This window comes from Musca autumnalis, unplaced genomic scaffold (genome assembly GCF_047663935.1).
Source record: "Musca autumnalis isolate F117 unplaced genomic scaffold, ASM4766393v1 scaffold_1, whole genome shotgun sequence".
In the NCBI taxonomy this organism is placed as follows: Eukaryota; Metazoa; Arthropoda; class Insecta; order Diptera; family Muscidae; genus Musca; species Musca autumnalis.
In genome coordinates this window covers 186,355,833-186,374,216 of record NW_027411644.1, presented here as the reverse complement: position 1 = coordinate 186,374,216, position 18,384 = coordinate 186,355,833, and the positions used below count along the sequence as shown (strand labels likewise).

Below are 18,384 nucleotides of genomic sequence, written 5' to 3'. Positions count from 1 at the left end.
ACAAATCCACTCAATAGGAGGATTTATTTTTGTATGGGAAATCTGGTAGATTTTGGCTGGATTTAGCAAATAAAACCTGATAATGCGCTAAATCCGGCTAATGGTGTCATATCTAAATGGCATATAAATCAGGGTGGATTTGGGTGAATTAAGCACTTAAATCGAGATAATGCCCTTAATAATCGTATAAGGGTATAGTCTAAACGGGCTATTATCAAGCGTTTTATGTGTGTTACCAATGCTTGGTTTACATTTACGAAATCCACTCGATTTCAACTGTCAAATCCATAGGTTTGAGCTATGGAATTGACAGTTGAAATCGAGTGGATTTCATAAATGTAAACTTAGCACAACGCCCAACATAAATCGATGACGACGAACGACACGAAACTTCAAAACAAAGGTTGGATATGTTTATGTGTACTTTACACGATATGTTTTTTACATATGAGTTGTCACTTCTCCCATACAAAATGTATATGCAAAGTGACAACTCATATGTAAAAAACAAATCGTGTAAAGTTTGTGTTAGTGTTTTTCACGCTCAGTTTCATGTAAAAGATTAAAGACCAAGTACTACCTAATTCAAATGCTGCATGGTATAAGTAAAGAGGTAGATTTAAATAGAAAAAATCTATAGAAACCTTGTTTTTCCTGAATTCATAAAACTTCAAAATTAGTAAACAAAAAGGCAACAAGTGGGTTTGTTTACAAAGTACCAATTTTGAGCATTTTATAAAAAACGCGAAAAATGAATGAGGGGCCAAGGTTTCTCCACATAATCGAGTTGTGGATATGATAAAATTTTTGTTTCAATTATATGCTGAAGGATTTCTTCCATACAAATGTTCTAAAAACAATTTTGAAAATCATTGAATTCGATTGTTTTTAAAATTGTTGGCATATTATTCAAACATCACACACACATACAAAAACTGTGTATATTGTTTTGACGTTTTAGGAATGGTCGAAAGAAAAAAAATTAAATTGACAGGAAGCTTTAGCTAACCTGTATTATTAAACCATGAAATACTGCATAATTCATTTGAATTAGTTAGTACTTGGCCTTTAGTCTTTTATATGAAAGTCGAAGGTCACACTAGAGTGGTTTCATTGTAACTTTGAGGGATTCTTAAATCGAGTTCCTCATTACAGCAACTTCATGATTTTACTCTAGTATGGAAATCGACCTAGGAACCCTGGATTTCATGAAATTGTTTCAATGAAACCATCTAGTGTGACCAAGGACATTCTGAGCGTGAAAAAGCGGCGTTTTTCATTGTGTTTCTACCTTTATTATCAGTTCTGGCACAAGAGTTTACAAGTGGTCTGTTCCTTTACTTTTGAAAATGGTGAAACCGGCAAAAGTAGTAAAACTTGTCTACTGCTCCCATATGAATTGTATGGTCTCAGAAGTAAAGGAATGCTTTTCGAGTAAAAAGTGGTAAAACTTGAAGATTCTTGCACGTAAAGGAACAGACCAAGGATACTACACGTCTACCTTACGTCTTGCGTTACTATTAAGTATAACTCTGTCAAAGACAATCAAAAAGTACTCGGTATTTGGTAGTTGTCATTTACGGGGGAAAGTGGGTACGTTGATGTTTAGTTTTTTTATTGTAGTTCTCCCTTATTGTTGGCAGTTTTTGCTTTCTTGCAAAACAACATAATAAATTGTAAAAAATTATCTGGAAACAACGAAAACTATTAAAAACCCGTAGAAATTGTAAAATAAGGCTAACAGAAGTAGATAACGATTTTAAATCAAAAATATACGCGTTCAATCAAGTTAATAACATCAAATAAAGTGTGAGAGAGTGTATGAATAATACAAAAGAAAAAAGAAAAACGCTTCGTCAAACAACGAGGAATACAGGAATACACAAGGATAATCACATGCAACAGCTGAAAGTTTTGAAACCAGTGATTATATTCTTGTTGTTGTTGTAATTTTTATAAGTGCCAGTTTTAGTCGAGAAAAGGCAGTGTAGTGTACCAGTATCGTGTCACTGACAATAAGAAACGGGTTAAACTATTTTGAAGATTTACTTTGTGTGTGAGCGCTAATTGTTTTTCAAGCGAATGTGTCTGCATGTGAAATTATAAAAAATACCCATACAACAAACAAAAAACTGGCTAAACATGAGACCTACGATCGAGTTTGAAGAATGTCTCAAGGATTCTCCAAAGTTTAGGTAAGCAAATAACATAACAGTCCAAATTTACAACTTCTAAGAACACACACTTGAGAAACCCAGAAATAAAACCCACATTTGTTGAACATATAAATACACTATGAACTTATTTTGTTGCTGCAAAAGAGGGTTGTTTGTGTTGTTGTTGTTCAGTAGTTTGAGGATGACACAAAAGCGAAAATAAAACAACGAATCTCTAGATTGCGATTTACTGTGCTGTCGTGTCGGGGCTATATGTATTGAAATGCGACAATGGATGGATAGAACACTCTCGTCCGTCAGTCTGATATTTGTGATAAACTTTAAGCTACGCCCCTATGAAAATGCGGTTAGAGTAGAAAATAAACAAACAAAATGCAAATCAACAGACAGACAGCAGTAACCGCATTAAGAATATTCAAATTCCAACGAATCATGCAATGTTGGATATTATCGTATTTTTTTTAGTTTCTTTTTATTGAATTGATGATAAAGTAGTGATGACGATGATCAATTTAATTATGCTGTTGTACTTGCCATAATTAACATGTTTTTCGTTAAAATTATAAAACAACTACATTCTTTAATAGCCATGCAGCCGCCGCACGACACTCTATTTTCCCCTTCATTATCATCAATTACAAATCGAGTTAGAAATTCCCTGTCTACATGTGTGTAGATTCACATAGCGTAAAATTAATAAAAATAGTTGGAGATGCCATGCCATTAATTTTTAAAATAATATTTGAAAGAATAGCTGCATGAGAAATAACCAAATAAAAGCAGGGTCGGAATTATTTTTCTAATAAGATATGTTGGTATGGTGTGATGTTGTTACTCCTTATTACTCACGTAGATGACCCTAAGAAAGTTTGGAACAAGTTCAGTTTAAGAGCCCCTCGTGGATCTCTTTGCCATGTCTACATTAGTTGTTGGGCATATCTTTCCTTTACCGACAGTATTCGGAAAAATGTGAAATAATTACCACAGATAGTGCTTTTTACGCAGATTCTAACGCTGTATAATTTTTGTATACTTCCAGAGATATGGGCCTCTGAAGTTCCGAAAATCCCTTGTTAAAGGTCGGCTACTTAGAGAAAAAATTTAATTTAAAAGAAAATTTTGTTCCCGTTCCCGAGATTGGCTCCTGTCCAAAAAAAAAAAAAAAATGAAAACTGTCGGTAAAGGAAATTTGCTCCAGTTGTTGTTGTTATAACATTATTTGATATGTATGTAAGTTTGTTTTTCTGCTTAATGTGACTCTGGGTCTATCTGGAGTTCTAGGAATGTGGCTGCTTCGATGGGATGTAACCTGAGTATGTTTGGCAGGACAGTTAAAAAAGGTCTTATATGTCGTGCGGGTTTGGGTCGATGTTTTGCACGGTGTCATCGATCCTTGACCTAAAGGAATTTAGACGGTGCACCATCCCGTGATAGCTGACGCTCCTCAGTTGCGATAGATAGGGATGTTCTCTGAGGACCGCATTCACACGATAGTTGTTAATAGCATCTCCGATTGAATTTGTGTGAGTACTATTAAACCTGCTTGATAGGCTTGGTGACCTAGGGGTTATCTCTTGGACTTCTCGTTTTAGATCATGAAGATCCCTCCTGACATGCCTTGGTTGTCCTATCCTCCATATGGTGATTAGGATTGGCCCTCGCGGCAACCCTCGAGCAAGTACTGCAACGTAAGCCATTATGTCATTACATATGTTTCTGTACTGGAAGGATGTTTGTCTCGTCATGTAGATGGTCCACTAAAGACATGAGGAGGCATCCTGTTGCATTTCTCAGGGCGGCATTCTGACAGGTTTAAATATTTTTTCCTTCGCGTTGCACTTATATTCGCGGACCATACTTGTGTCGCATAGCTTACCACAGACCAACCTATCGCGTTATATGTGGTCAACAAGGTTTCTTTATCTGCACTCTGGACCTTGGTCCTACTACTAATCTTGTCGAAGATAACTTTGAAATGGGCGGCGACGTGAAGATGATGTCGAATGTAACCCTAGAATCTTGGAGTAGTTGGTGGTCTGAATTCTGCTATCATCGACCCTGACATTCAGCTAAGTGCTCAACTCTGCGTTCTCTCTGATTTACTGGCGGATATGTTCCTCGCGTGGAAAAAGGTTGTAAGATCTGCCAAATAGGAGTTCAGCCTTTCACAAATGACATCAGGGAAGGTACCAGACACCAAGATCTCACAATCATCCGCATACGTTAAGATCTCAAAGCCGTTTGGAGGTGGCGGAATACAGGAGAAGTAGAGGTTAAACAGTTCCGGAGTTATCACCCAACTTGAGAAACTCCCTTTTTCACTCTACGGGCCTTGGAGTTCTTATTCCTGAATTCCACGTACGACTGGCGTTCACCCACAATTGATTATCCATCGTTTCAAACTTGTCCGGAGGGTTGTCTGCTCGATGTCTTCAAACAGGGTGGATTGCATGACAGTGTTAGATGTTTTTGATAAGTCAATCCCCACCATCACTGTTTTATCACACGGCTTGTTATGGTTGAGTCCTCGACTAATATGTGTGGGGATGACGTGCAGCGTTGATAATCGGCACCTGGATAGCTACATCTGGCGCTACTGGGGAATAAAGCCTCAAGGGTCTTTGGTACGGGCGACAAAGGGGGAATCGGTCTGTACGATTCACATTTACTGGCATCCTTGCCTGACTTCAGTAGCGGGACCACTCTGCCCATTTTCCTGACTTCGGGAACGACGATATGGGTGGCTAGCGACAGGTTGGGAACTTGAGATACTTGATACTTGAGATACTCGATCAGGGCCCAACGCTAATGCTTCGTAATACTCTTCTCTTCGTCCTGTCAATCCCAGGGAGCTCGACAAATTGACGATTGAAATAACTTGCGCACCTCTTCGGATCAGCCAGCGTAATATCGCCAAACGTGACCAAGGTCCTATCTTCCTTATTTTCAGGGTTCGAGAGTAACTTAGCCGTTGTCGACAATTCACTTATTTCAGGTCCAATGTTGCAACTCTTCAGATTATTTAGCCCCTTATTCCGCTTATGCTCACCGACAAACCTGTTAACTTTAAGTGTGAGCTCCCTGATTCTGAAGTCACTGGGATTGACACGTTGCTAAACCCGTCGCCTATGCTCGGAAATTTGGTTTCACTTCGGCTATTCGGATCGTTTCTGCTGGGATATTAGGTCTTATTTCAGGTATTCGATCAGCATGAATAGGGCAAGCGGCTGCAGCATTGATGTTGTCTCGGAATTTTCTCTCTGCTAACCAAACACATCAGGGGCGTTAGTGAATTCTCTGAATCCTTGCCAATTGGCTTCCCCATGGTTAAGGAAAGTACGGCGTTCAGTGGGTATGAAGTCGAGCGGTCTGCTGACGGAGAACTGTGGAGGAATTATGGGGAGATTACCTGATCCAAGTGAAACGATGACGACACGATGGTTATGTCTAACAAACTGTGACACTCATCGCTAATTCAGGTATGGGCGTCCTTATTGACCTTGCAAAACGTAGAGCTATCAATCTGCTCAGCCTGCACTATACCTCAGCGGTCGTTACCGAGTGCCACAACTCATGATGGGCATTAAAGTCTCCCAAGACCAAACGGTTATGGCCTTCCAATAGGTCTATAACCTTGAGTACAGGTATTTATCGGTGCAATGAATACGTTCAGCAACTCTACCTCTGCAGATTTTTTTAAATTAATTTTATTCCATAAAATCTGGAATTGTAATATCTTTTCCATATTCACTAGTTGTTATCATTTTATTGCGAAATGGCAACCCCATACATTTAATGTTATCTTAAAACACAACAAACCAATGTGAACGTAATGAAATTGTATTCCAATCTTGTTGCTTTTCTTGATTATTCATCATTGACATCGTCGTTGTTGTTGTATGTGTTGAAAATGTTTATTATGTATTTAATAATTTTTTCTCTTTTCGCAACTACATAATTTTTTCATTAACGGGAAGTAGTTTGCGACAATTGTACCCGCGACATCTTGTAGTACATGAGAGGGTGTGTACTCTTATGTACGTTATCCATAATACATTTTTAAGAATATTTTTTTTCTGGCAGAAAAACGATGATATTTAAAAAAGATATACAATGTTTTGCCAATGTAAATCTACTACTGGGTTTGGCATACCGCTGCTATGCATCATGTTGGAATGACTCATTTTGTGTTTGGTATTTACATTGGTGTTATTGTGCTGTGTGTTTGTTTCAAATAAATTTCTCAGTAATTAATTACCGTAGGTCCAAAATGCAATTGAAGTGGTTTTGTTGAGGATTAGCAACAGGTGATGTTTTGAATGCAATCGGTGACGAATTCGAATATGTACCCAGCAAAATAAATTGGAAGTAGTGCAATGTGGACTAGTTCTGTCACAGCATGTTTTGATGCAGTTCAAACGGAGTCGTGAAAAAGGCACTCCAGTCCTCACATTTTAACTGCATTTGGATGCAATCCAAAGAATCACATCCACTTGTCACATTTTAACAACATCCGGATGCCGTTCAGCGGAGTCGTGAAAAAGGCACTCCAATTCCTCACATTTTAACAGCATCCGGATGCAGTCCGAACGGAGTCGTGAAAAAGGCACTCCGTTCGCTACATTTTATTAGCAGTTGTTAGAGATCCCTACATGTACATAAATCAGTTTGTATGTACATCTCTACAGGTAGCGGTATATATTTTACAAAAAGAGATAAGCGTGTTAACATTTCCAAACATTTGTTAATACAAACTAAATAATATTTAATTTGTGAACATTTTTCCGGAAACTCAAGAGAAGAATGGAGTGCTGTTGGAGTACATGTCGAAATCTTAACTGGTGATGGGAACCCATTTAGCAAATGAAGCAAAAACAGTTCAGCTTGGAACAAATGGTGAGCGGAGGAAACACGCATGTTTGCGATTGAATTCAATGGAGAATTTTCATAATTTGTGTTAATGTAATAAAGTTCTTAATATTTTTGTTTTACACAAATAATGCATTTTATTTGTTCTGGGATATTTTGTAATGGATTGCACAATTTCCGCAGAATGCCTGTATCAAAACACGTGCTTTGGACTGCCTCCTATTCTACCCCAAAGGGTTAGTTAAAATGCAATGCCAAAGGATCAATTAAAATGCAGTGCCAGAGGGTCAGTTAAAATGCAGTGCAATGGAGTGCCTCTTTCCGTAGTCACGCTCTTGTAAAAATCCTGAGTGAAAATGCATAATTTGATGCACTTCCAGATCACTTGTACATATCATTTAACTGCCTCTTTGGAGGCAAATTTTTGCTGGGTATGTTTATGTAAAGAGTTGTGCCTTTTCTCCCGGATAATAGGGTTTATAACGAATAATAGAGGCAATGGAAACGAGACCAACATTTCTTTTCTATCACGGTTAATGGAGCATCCTGGATAATCGAGGTTCGACTGTAATAATTTTTAGTGCAACTTGTGGGAAGTTTGACACATTTTTTAAATATTTAGTCGGATTATTATAATAGACAAATTATATAAATTCATACCGTAAAACGAAAATATTCATATTCAAAAAATCAGTTTTACTCACGGCAAACGTTTCAGACAATTTTGAGTCGATTTAGTAATGTCTTTTTACCTATCTGTCTGTCGGTCTCATCAACCGACTTGGTCCTAACTTTACACCTCGTAATATTTTGTCTAAACTATAATCAAGTTCGAGGATGAAGCCCATGTGATGTGCCAAATCGTTCCACTCTTTCGAGTACTCAACCACAAAAGATAAACATTTTCCGCTGGATGATATAATAGTCCAAAAGTTCCTCAAAACCTTGCCGGCACCAACTAATATTACTGATGAGCATCATTCCCGCGACGGACGGTTTTATGTTCCGGATGACCCGAGGAACTACATGTTGGTTTTCGTCTTTATTTTTATTTTGTGTGTGGTATGTCCTGGAATGCTTGCACCGGATTCTTCTGGTCCGGGCCGGATAAACATAACCCCAGACCAACTTGATCCCCAGTGAGTTTTCCTTGTCCCCATCGGATTGTGAAACTCCCTCGCAATCTCCGCACAGCAGTGCCAGCCGCACTTTTTAACACCGCGTATTGCTGTTCCAGTACACGGCAATGTAACATTCCTGAATTTTGACTGTGATTGTCTTGTCATGGCAAGATCAATGAAATTGTGAATTTTTTGATTCGTAGAAGTATAATGGTAGCGGCAATTCATGAAACGAAGCTGAACAACACCTGAAGTCTTCGGAGTTGTGATGTATACAACGTAATTCGCTTCAACCGTACGAGAAGTGGGCGGTGGTGGACTTGCTATCCTATTGTATCGTTTTATCCAATCGGTCCTATCTCGCTTGAGCTCGACTCTAGTGACCCATACTTGGAGAGTTTGGGCCGATTAAGAGCTGTGTCCCGCGATATTCGCCTGACACCAGGCTATTGTTGGAAGGTGATAACCGGCTGGTTTTAGGAAAGTTATGGAATGATGAGTGTCATGTGGACTGACGAATGACGTGGCTTGATAATCTCCCTACTCTCATCTCCATCAATAGATCACCGGACTTCATAAACTCTGGACGCAGTACTTTCCTTAACCAAGGGAAAGCTAATTGACAAGGGTATAAAGAATTCATCAACTCTCTGATGTTCAGGTTGCAGAGAAGAATTTCCGAGACATCATCATTGCTGCGTCCGCTCGAAATATTTCTGCTGGTCGAAAACCTGAAATAAGACCTAATATGCCAGCAGAGGCGACCCGAAGACACGAAGTGAGACCAACTTACCGAGCAGAGGCGACGGGATTAACAAATACCAACCCCAGTGACCCCAGGGTCAGGCATCTGACACTGGAAGTTAAAAAGTTGGTCTGTGAGCATAAATGGGGCAAGTGGCTAAATCATCTGAAGAGTTGTAACATTTGAACCGGAATAAGGGAATTGTGGACAAGGTAACCCTTGTCACACTCGAACCCTGGAAAGAAGGAAGATAGGACTTTAGTCACATTTGGCGACGTTGCGCCGACTGATCCGAAGATGCAGAAGTTATTTTAATCGACAGTTTGTCGAGCACCCCAGTTGTGACATGGGGAACAGAAGAGTATTACGTCACGTTAGATATCTTAGTGCCGATGATTAACCACAATTAAGAACGCTAAATCATCCAAAGCGTTGTGCCCTGATGGTAACTTCATGGTAATGTTAAAACAGCTAAATGAGCAGGGATTTGAGTATCTTACGAAAGTTTTCAACCTGTCCGCTAGCCACCTACATAGATAGTGCCCGAAGCCTGGAAAATGGGCAGGGCGTAACTCAATAACTATTCAACCTCTACCATTCTGCAATTGTACGTCCTCCCGACGGCAATGAGGTAATTTCCTATGCGATTGATAACATTTGTGTCATGCTATACAACTATCTCATTGATCTTTTTGAGTTTTTCCACGCCATTCGACAGCATGTTCTCGTCGTCTGCGCATGCCACTGCTATCTCTGACAAGCTGAGATGTAGGAACAAAGTCCTTAAGTCGCTGGTCGGCAGCACTGTGGTAACTTATGAGGTGTCAGTATGGTCCACCATAAGTGCAACGCGATAGAACTGTATTCAAAAATATCAGAACGCCACCCTGAGAACTGCAACAGGGTGACTCCTCATGTGATAAGTAGACCGCTTGCATGAGGAGCCGAAGATTCTTCCAGTACGGCAACACAATGCCCTCGTTGCTGTACTTCCTCGGGTGTTACCCTCAGGGCCATCCCAATCGCCGTATAGTGGATAGAACTCCCAGCCCAGGCATATGAAGAGGGGTCTTCATGATCTAGAGAGGGAGGTCCAACGATATAAGAGAGAACCCCTAGAGCAGCAAGCCTATCAAGCACGTTTGGATAACATTTACACTGATGCATCCCCAATCCCTCGCAACTGAAGAATATCAGCTGCCACGACAAACCAGATTACTTTGGCTGAACTAAGCTCGGAATGGTGCAGTCGTCTAAATTCCCATAGGGCAAGGATTGGTGACGCCGTGCAACGAATATCTACCCAGCATGTGGCACAGGCCCGAACGACACATAGCACCTACTCAACTGTCCTGTCAAACCTACTCAACTAACTCCAGCAGGATTGTGGTTGCAACCGATCGAAGCAGTCAAATTCGCAGACCTGGGGATAGCCAGAGGTTACAACAACTACAAAAAAAACGTTGTACAAATAAATTCCTCCGGTACGTTCCTCACGAAAGTTCAAACTTTTCGCTTAAGCTGAGTTTAAGTGCTACTCAAGAATTGTTTTGAAATTTCCATCGAAAATAGTTCTCGTGATTCTGATTGCAAGGTACTAAGCGATTCAATGCTTCCTGACATAATTAGCCGAAGGTCTCAAAAATCCTACGGTGACTGGTAGAAATGATAACTAGCGAAAGGAATGACTCCAGAACTTAGATCCAGTACCAAGATGACCTATGTAGGTACAATCCTTCAGGTACCACATGTACAAAAATTCTACACTCGTGCGTTGTAATCAAGTTTAAGCCCATTTTTTGGGTCGTGTAGATAGAACTTTCATGTAGGCTAGATATTCTGATCATGACTACAAAATTATTTTTTTCATTAGGATAAGCCAAAACTTCGTAGGTATGGGCCCCGAAATGTTCCTACATTGTGAAATCCTCCTTCATACGTCTCTCATTCTAAAGTTTTTAGTAGCCATAGTGGTCTTTGTTTCACCACTATAACACTATTCTCCACACTTCTCCCAATAGTGGATCCCAAAAAAAACGCCCAAGTGGTATTTTTGCAACTTAAGAAGGATTTTTTGGTGTAGACGGTGTTTGTTTGGTCTGTGTTAGTACATTTGGGTCCACCATTCCTTTTATTTTTATTTTTTGTAGTCATTCAGAAGATGTTGTTAAATTTTATTTTTTTTCGGATTCTTCTCTCAGTACTTATTACAACAGTATGTGCGTGAAAATAAAATCGATTTTAACTAGCGGAGACAAAAACCATAACTACCACCACCACATTTAGCCAAGACACATTCTCTCACGTATAACAGTTTTATAACAGTTCTAAAAACGATTTTGACAAAATCGTTTTTGAAGAATATGTGTTTTAGACCCTTTTCAGGATCTAAAAAGATGTGAGCACACGGAAAATTGACAAAATTGAAAAAAAAACGGAAAGTTTAAAAAAAGGTTCTGTAGGTCTTTTTATTGAAAACCTTCATACATGTGGGTGGACCTATTGAGGGCCCCCTAGGCGAAATTTATGCCGCGTACCTACAGATTGCGAGTACAGCTAATTAGGCCATTGGGTCGACTATAAGAAAATAACAATTTGATTACAGGTTGATTGTATAAATTTTGAAATATCGACATTTTATGAAAAACCTTCATATATGTGGGTGGACCTATAAAGGGCCCCCTAGGCGAAATTTATGCCGCGTACCAACAAGTGGCGAGTACAGCTAATTAGGCCATTGGGTCCACTATAAGAAAATAATAATTTGATTACAGGTTGATTGTATAAATTTTGAAATATCGACATTTTATGAAAAACCTTCATATATTTGGGTGGACCTATAAAGGCCCCCCTAGGCGAAATTTATGCCGCGTACCTACAGATTGCGAGTGCAGCTAATTAGGCCATTGGGTCCACTATAAGAAACTAATAATTTGATTACAGGTTGATTGTATAAATTTTGAAATATCGACATTTTATGAAAAACCTTCATATATGTGGGTGGACTTATTGAGGGCCCCCTAGGCGAAATTTATGCCGCGTACCTACAGATTGCGAGTGCAGCTAATTAGGCCATTGGGTCCACTATAAGAAACTAATAATTTGATTACAGGTTGATTGTATAAATTTTGAAATATCGACATTTTATGAAAAACCTTCATATATGTGGGTGGACTTATTGAGGGCCCCCTAGGCGAAATTTATGCCGCGTACCTACAGATTGCGAGTGCAGCTAATTAGGCCATTGGGTCCACTATAAGAAACTAATAATTTGATTACAGGTTGATTGTATAAATTTTGAAATATCGACATTTTATGAAAAACCTTCATATATGTGGGTGGACCTATAAAGGGCCCCCCTAGGCGAAATTTATGCCGCGTACCAACAAGTGGCGAGTACAGCTAATTAGGCCATTGGGTCCACTATAAGAAAATAATAATTTGATTACAGGTTGATTGTATAAATTTTGAAATATCGACATTTTATGAAAAACCTTCATATATTTGGGTGGACCTATAAAGGCCCCCCTAGGCGAAATTTATGCCGCGTACCTACAGATTGCGAGTGCAGCTAATTAGGCCATTGGGTCCACTATAAGAAACTAATAATTTGATTACAGGTTGATTGTATAAATTTTGAAATATCGACATTTTATGAAAAACCTTCATATATGTGGGTGGACCTATAAAGGGCCCCCTAGGCGAAATTTATGCCGCGTACCAACAAGTGGCGAGTACAGCTAATTAGGCCATTGGGTCCACTATAAGAAAATAATAATTTGATTACAGGTTGATTGTATAAATTTTGAAATATCGACATTTTATGAAAAACCTTCATATATTTGGGTGGACCTATAAAGGCCCCCCTAGGCGAAATTTATGCCGCGTACCTACAGTTTGCGAGTGCAGCTAATTAGGCCATTGGGTCCACTATAAGAAACTAATAATTTGATTACAGGTTGATTGTATAAATTTTGAAATATCGACATTTTATGAAAAACCTTCATATATGTGGGTGGACTTATTGAGGGCCCCCTAGGCGAAATTTATGCCGCGTACCTACAGATTGCGAGTGCAGCTAATTAGGCCATTGGGTCCACTATAAGAAACTAATAATTTGATTACAGGTTGATTGTATAAATTTTGAAATATCGACATTTTATGAAAAACCTTCATATATGTGGGTGGACTTATTGAGGGCCCCCTAGGCGAAATTTATGCCGCGTACCTACAGATTGCGAGTGCAGCTAATTAGGCCATTGGGTCCACTATAAGAAACTAATAATTTGATTACAGGTTGATTGTATAAATTTTGAAATATCGACATTTTATGAAAAACCTTCATATATGTGGGTGGACCTATAAAGGGCCCCCCTAGGCGAAATTTATGCCGCGTACCAACAAGTGGCGAGTACAGCTAATTAGGCCATTGGGTCCACTATAAGAAAATAATAATTTGATTACAGGTTGATTGTATAAATTTTGAAATATCGACATTTTATGAAAAACCTTCATATATTTGGGTGGACCTATAAAGGCCCCCCTAGGCGAAATTTATGCCGCGTACCTACAGATTGCGAGTACAGCTAATTTGGCCATTGGGTCCACTATGAGAAACTAATAAAATTTATACAATCAACCTGTAATCAAATTATTATTTTCTTATAGTGGACCCAATGGCCTAATTAGCTGTACTCGCCACTTGTTGGTACGCCGCATAAATTTCACCTAGGGGGCCCTTTATAGGTCCACCCACATGTATGAAGGTTTTTCATAAAATGTCGATATTTCAAAATTTATACAATCAACCTGTAATCAAATTATTATTTTCTTATAGTCGACCCAATGGCCTAATTAGCTGTACTCGCAATCTGTAGGTACGCGGCATAAATTTCGCCTAGGGGGCCCTCAATAGGTCCACCCACATGTATGAAGGTTTTCAATAAAAAGTCCTACAGAACCTTTTTTTAAACTTTCCGTTTTTTTTTTCAATTTTGTCAATTTTCCGTGTGCTCATATCTTTTTAGATCCTGAAAAGGGGCTAAAACACATATTCTTCAAAAACGATTTTGTCAAAATCGTTTTTAGAACTGTTATAAATCTGTTATACGTGAGAGAATGTGTCTTGGCTAAATGTGGTGGTGGTAGTTATGGTTTTTGTCTCCGCTAGTTAAAATCGATTTTATCTTCACGCACATTTACAACAGTAACGTATTGAAATAACAGCCTATACTGGATTTGCTTCTTTTCATTATGCCACAGACTGAGGGTATTTTCTTGTTATTTATGTGATTGTTGCCTGTCCTCGGTTTTAAGTGACATTTAAGTTCAAGTGATTTATTTATTGAGGCAGAAATATGGTTTAAGTAAATAGTATTTAAAACAAGTTAAAAAGTATCTGCCGGCAAAGACGACAGAGATATACCCTCATGCGGCATAATAAAAAGAAGCAAATCCAGTATGGACTGTTTTTTTTAGTGATTTACTTATGGGATCCTACTACCTATCAATCTAAATTAAACCTTAACTTTGTCTCCCTTGTAAGAATTGGTTATTAGAAAACTCCTGCTGTCATGTATTTACAGTGCGTTTATATTAGTTTCCGTTAAGTTGTGTGTCATACAACAACTTTAGGAGAACCCTTAGTATCAAATTACTAAATGACTGTTATAAAGGATATCAATGCTGTTATAATTTGTCTGCGATTAAATGCATTTTAATTAAAACCATGTTTGTTTTAAATTATAAAATTGTCAACAGTATTTATTATTTACTTACTTTCTTTATCGTCGGTCGCTATATTATGACATATCTCCTCAGCATATATTTGAATCTATAATTATTTGCATTTGCCGATAACAAGCTTAGAAAAACAAATAACAAACTATTAACAACAGCTAAGCAGCAGGTACGACAACATACATAAGCACACACTTGAAGTAGTGACAAGAATGGTAAAACCACAATTTCGACACGAAACCCCTTTAAAGCGAATGAAAGTTTGCATTGACAATGGCAAGTAAGCAGAATAAATAAACAAAACCCATGAAAAGGGGGCGTGAAGTGGCTACGATAATTTAATATACATTCTTGTTTACTTTTATGCACACGTTCGTACATATCATATGCATGTAGAACTCTTCTTTTGTTTTGGTCTTGAAAATATAATAATTGCGGTAATACAAATAATAACATGTATGGAAAAAATCCAAGGACGACTAACGAAAAAATATCTTTTCCAAAAATTGTTCAAGTAAAATCAATATTTTATTTGCTGTAGTAAATATTATACCTTACTCCACAATGCACTGTGGATCCACTTGAATGGAGTTACAGCTTTTTGATGCTTCAAAGATTGTTTTAAGAAACCATGAGCGTAGCATTCTCCCACCTTTCCCCTCTGGAGGGGGTATACGGTAAGAACCCAGCAAAATGTTTGTAGCCAAAGAAGTAGTTGAATCATGAGTGCAAGTGATTTCGGATTACATCTTTTTACGTGAAAGAAGTCATGCTTTTTACAAGGGCATGGTGCAGTGAGGATACTGTCTAATTTGCTTCTTAATAACAGCTTGCATATTAGTTCTTTGTAGTGAATAAATATACATTCCATGGAAAGTACTTTGAATTGATTTTTCGATTCATTTAAAAATTGATTCCCAAGCGAGGATATGGGAAAAGTTAACATCTATTAAGCGAGGATTTTTCACTGATCTGAGACCTCAGGGGTATTTGAAAAAATTATTTAAAAAAGTTGTGGTAACTTTTATTTAATTAATATTTATGGCCTGTTTCTCTAGGACGATTCGAATTAAAATTCGTTCTAATTACTACCAGAACTTTTGTAGAACATTTTTGTTTGAAAAAAAAAAACAGTAGTTCGATAATAGTTCGATCGTCTTAATGAAATTGAAATATAATGAGTATAAAACAATGGAATATCTCAAGTAAATCATTATAAAAAGCGACTGAGTGCAAAAACAAATACTTTTATTCTAGAAAGTTAGCTTTTATTACTCAAAAATACCCAAAAACATCTTAAAATGCTTCTTGCATAGAGTCATCTAAAATTGATTGCATTCTAGCTGCACCATGTCCTTGTAAAAATCATGACTTCTTTCACGTAAAAAGACATAGCCATTTGCACTCATGATTCAACTACTTTTTTGGCTACAAACAAAGATGCAGTCTGACATTTCTTGCACCCATGATTATCTTTTTGGATACAAACATTTTGCTGAGTAATTAAAATACCATAAAATAAATTGTTTCTTGTGTTCTTAAGAATTTTATTTGCAAAGAGTTACCATAAATGTAAACATTGCTTAAATGTGAAAATTTTAAGAAATGGATTCAAATCGGACGTTGTCAAAATGTGAAGAACGGAATGGCTTTTTCATGACTCTGCGTGGACTGCTTCTAAAAAAGCTATTCATCACTACTTCACATAGAACAACTAAAAATAAATTTTGCTGGGAATTGTTTTATGCTGTTAATACAAGATGTTATGAACAAAGGTCCCTATTATATTATAATGCAAAGATATGCATGGGGAAACAAAACAATCTTCAAAATAATATAAAATCCAACCAATTTAGATTATTAAATTGATCAACATTTTTGTCTGAAAATTGGTAAAATTTTTAATGTATATCTTATAGCGTTCTTTCTGGAAGGCACGTACCGCCCAAATAAGTCATATTTGGTTGAAGAATTCTTGATATTTCCATTGATGCCAATTATGTTAATGTACGTGGTCAGATAACAGAGTTATACCTTAATATATCCATAGAAACCCTATTCTAGGGCAGCTTTAGTCAGCGACCCACCATTTATAGTGTGACACTAGATTGCAGCTGATACTATTAGTGAATAATCTTAAACCCATGACCTAATTTGGAAAATGATGGTGGGCACTGGGGCATCATGACTAAAACCTTAGTTCAAATTTAAGTACATGATCGAATTGACATTAAAAAATACACCAAGGAAGTATATAGCTATCTGGAATTTTACAACACGTTTAAACATTATTTTTTAAAGAAAATTAAGCTATTAGCTGTTAGAGTTGCCAGATGTTATAACAACAATTTGACATTACATTACGTTTTTACGTTTTTTATTTTTGGCCAATGACTGGATCCACTGTGCGATTTGGAAAGGTATTATAAATTTGTTTTGCTAAAAATTCATGTAACGTCGCGAAATATTATTTATGTATTTAACAACCGAACATTACTGTATGTTATCACTACTCAAAATATTAATTTGACAATTGTATGATTAAAATATAATAACACATACACTCCACGTCAGTAGAATAGAACACCTAAATTTTTGTTAATGTTAGCTTATTTGTCCCAAAACGAATGAATCTTCGTTTTTAATTTTGTGGGGATTTAAAGTCTATGATGTTCCGTATTAAACACAGAAAAAATTATGTTTCTAGCTTTTCGCGAAATGATTTTCTGCTCAATTTTCAGATAGTACTATGAAAAATAGACATTTATTTTTGGTCATCAGGATAGAACAGTCACTTTATTTTCGCGAATTTTTGAGATATTAACGAAATTCTTTCAGTCGATAAAACAAGGCTTTCTAATCATTTTCCACCAAAGAAAACCTATAAATTATTCCGCGGACACCGAAATAACAGCGTTAAAGGATTTAAATTGGCAGATATTTGAAACATCTCGGAATATCAATAGGAGTCGCGCAGTTATGTCATATTTCTTCACAATAAGATAGAATATGACACAGACAAGCTCGACGGATACAATCGAGTGCTTCGGATGCTGATAAGATGGAACATTTTCAAAATAATTATGAAAAGCGTCAAAATTTCTCATAAAAACCATGACGTTTTGTTCAATAAAACGGGGTTTCCGCGAACAAGTCTGCCGTTCAACGGTTTGGAAATATGCTCCAGATTTGAAGGAAGATAATCTGATACGAAAACAACCGTTATTTTCATACATTGAGAGAAATTTTAGTACTTTTTAAAACAACATACGAAACCTAAAACCTCAATTTCCATGACTGTGTTTTTCCGCGAAAACGGGTATTTTACATTTGCGAGTTCAGTTAAAAAACTACTAATTCGTAAAATCCGGTATGGAGAGCATAACCTGGTCCATTTATATTGGAGCATAACACTGTTGAGAACAGTCGCGGACAACGAAATAAGAACACATATAAAATTCAAAGTCCAAAGGGTGTGTTCAATTTGAAAATGAGCTAAAATGTCCCTCAGTGTATTAAAATAGCGGTTGTTTTCATATCAGATTATTTTCCTCTAAATCTGGAGCATATTTCCAAACCGTTGAACGGCAGACTTGTTCGCGGAAAAACCGTTTTATTGATCAAAACATCATGGTTTTTATGAGAAAATTTGACGTTTTCATAATTATTTGGAAAATGTTCCATCTTATCAGCATCCGAAGCACTCGATTGTATCCGTCGAGCTTGTCTGTTT

General features: G+C 37.4%; 1 protein-coding gene across 2 annotated transcripts in view; it reads left to right on the top strand.

The window, feature by feature from the left end:
* The first annotated feature begins 1,572 nt into the window (after positions 1-1,572).
* Positions 1,573-18,384, top strand: part of CenB1A (Centaurin beta 1A) — a 45,904-nt gene continuing 29,092 nt past the window's right edge. For both annotated transcript variants that reach the window (XM_073959211.1, XM_073959210.1), the window contains exon 1: positions 1,573-2,195. In XM_073959211.1, the coding sequence (XP_073815312.1) occupies positions 2,143-2,195 (53 nt within the window). In that variant the 5' untranslated portion in view covers positions 1,573-2,142. The remainder of the gene's footprint in view (positions 2,196-18,384) is intronic.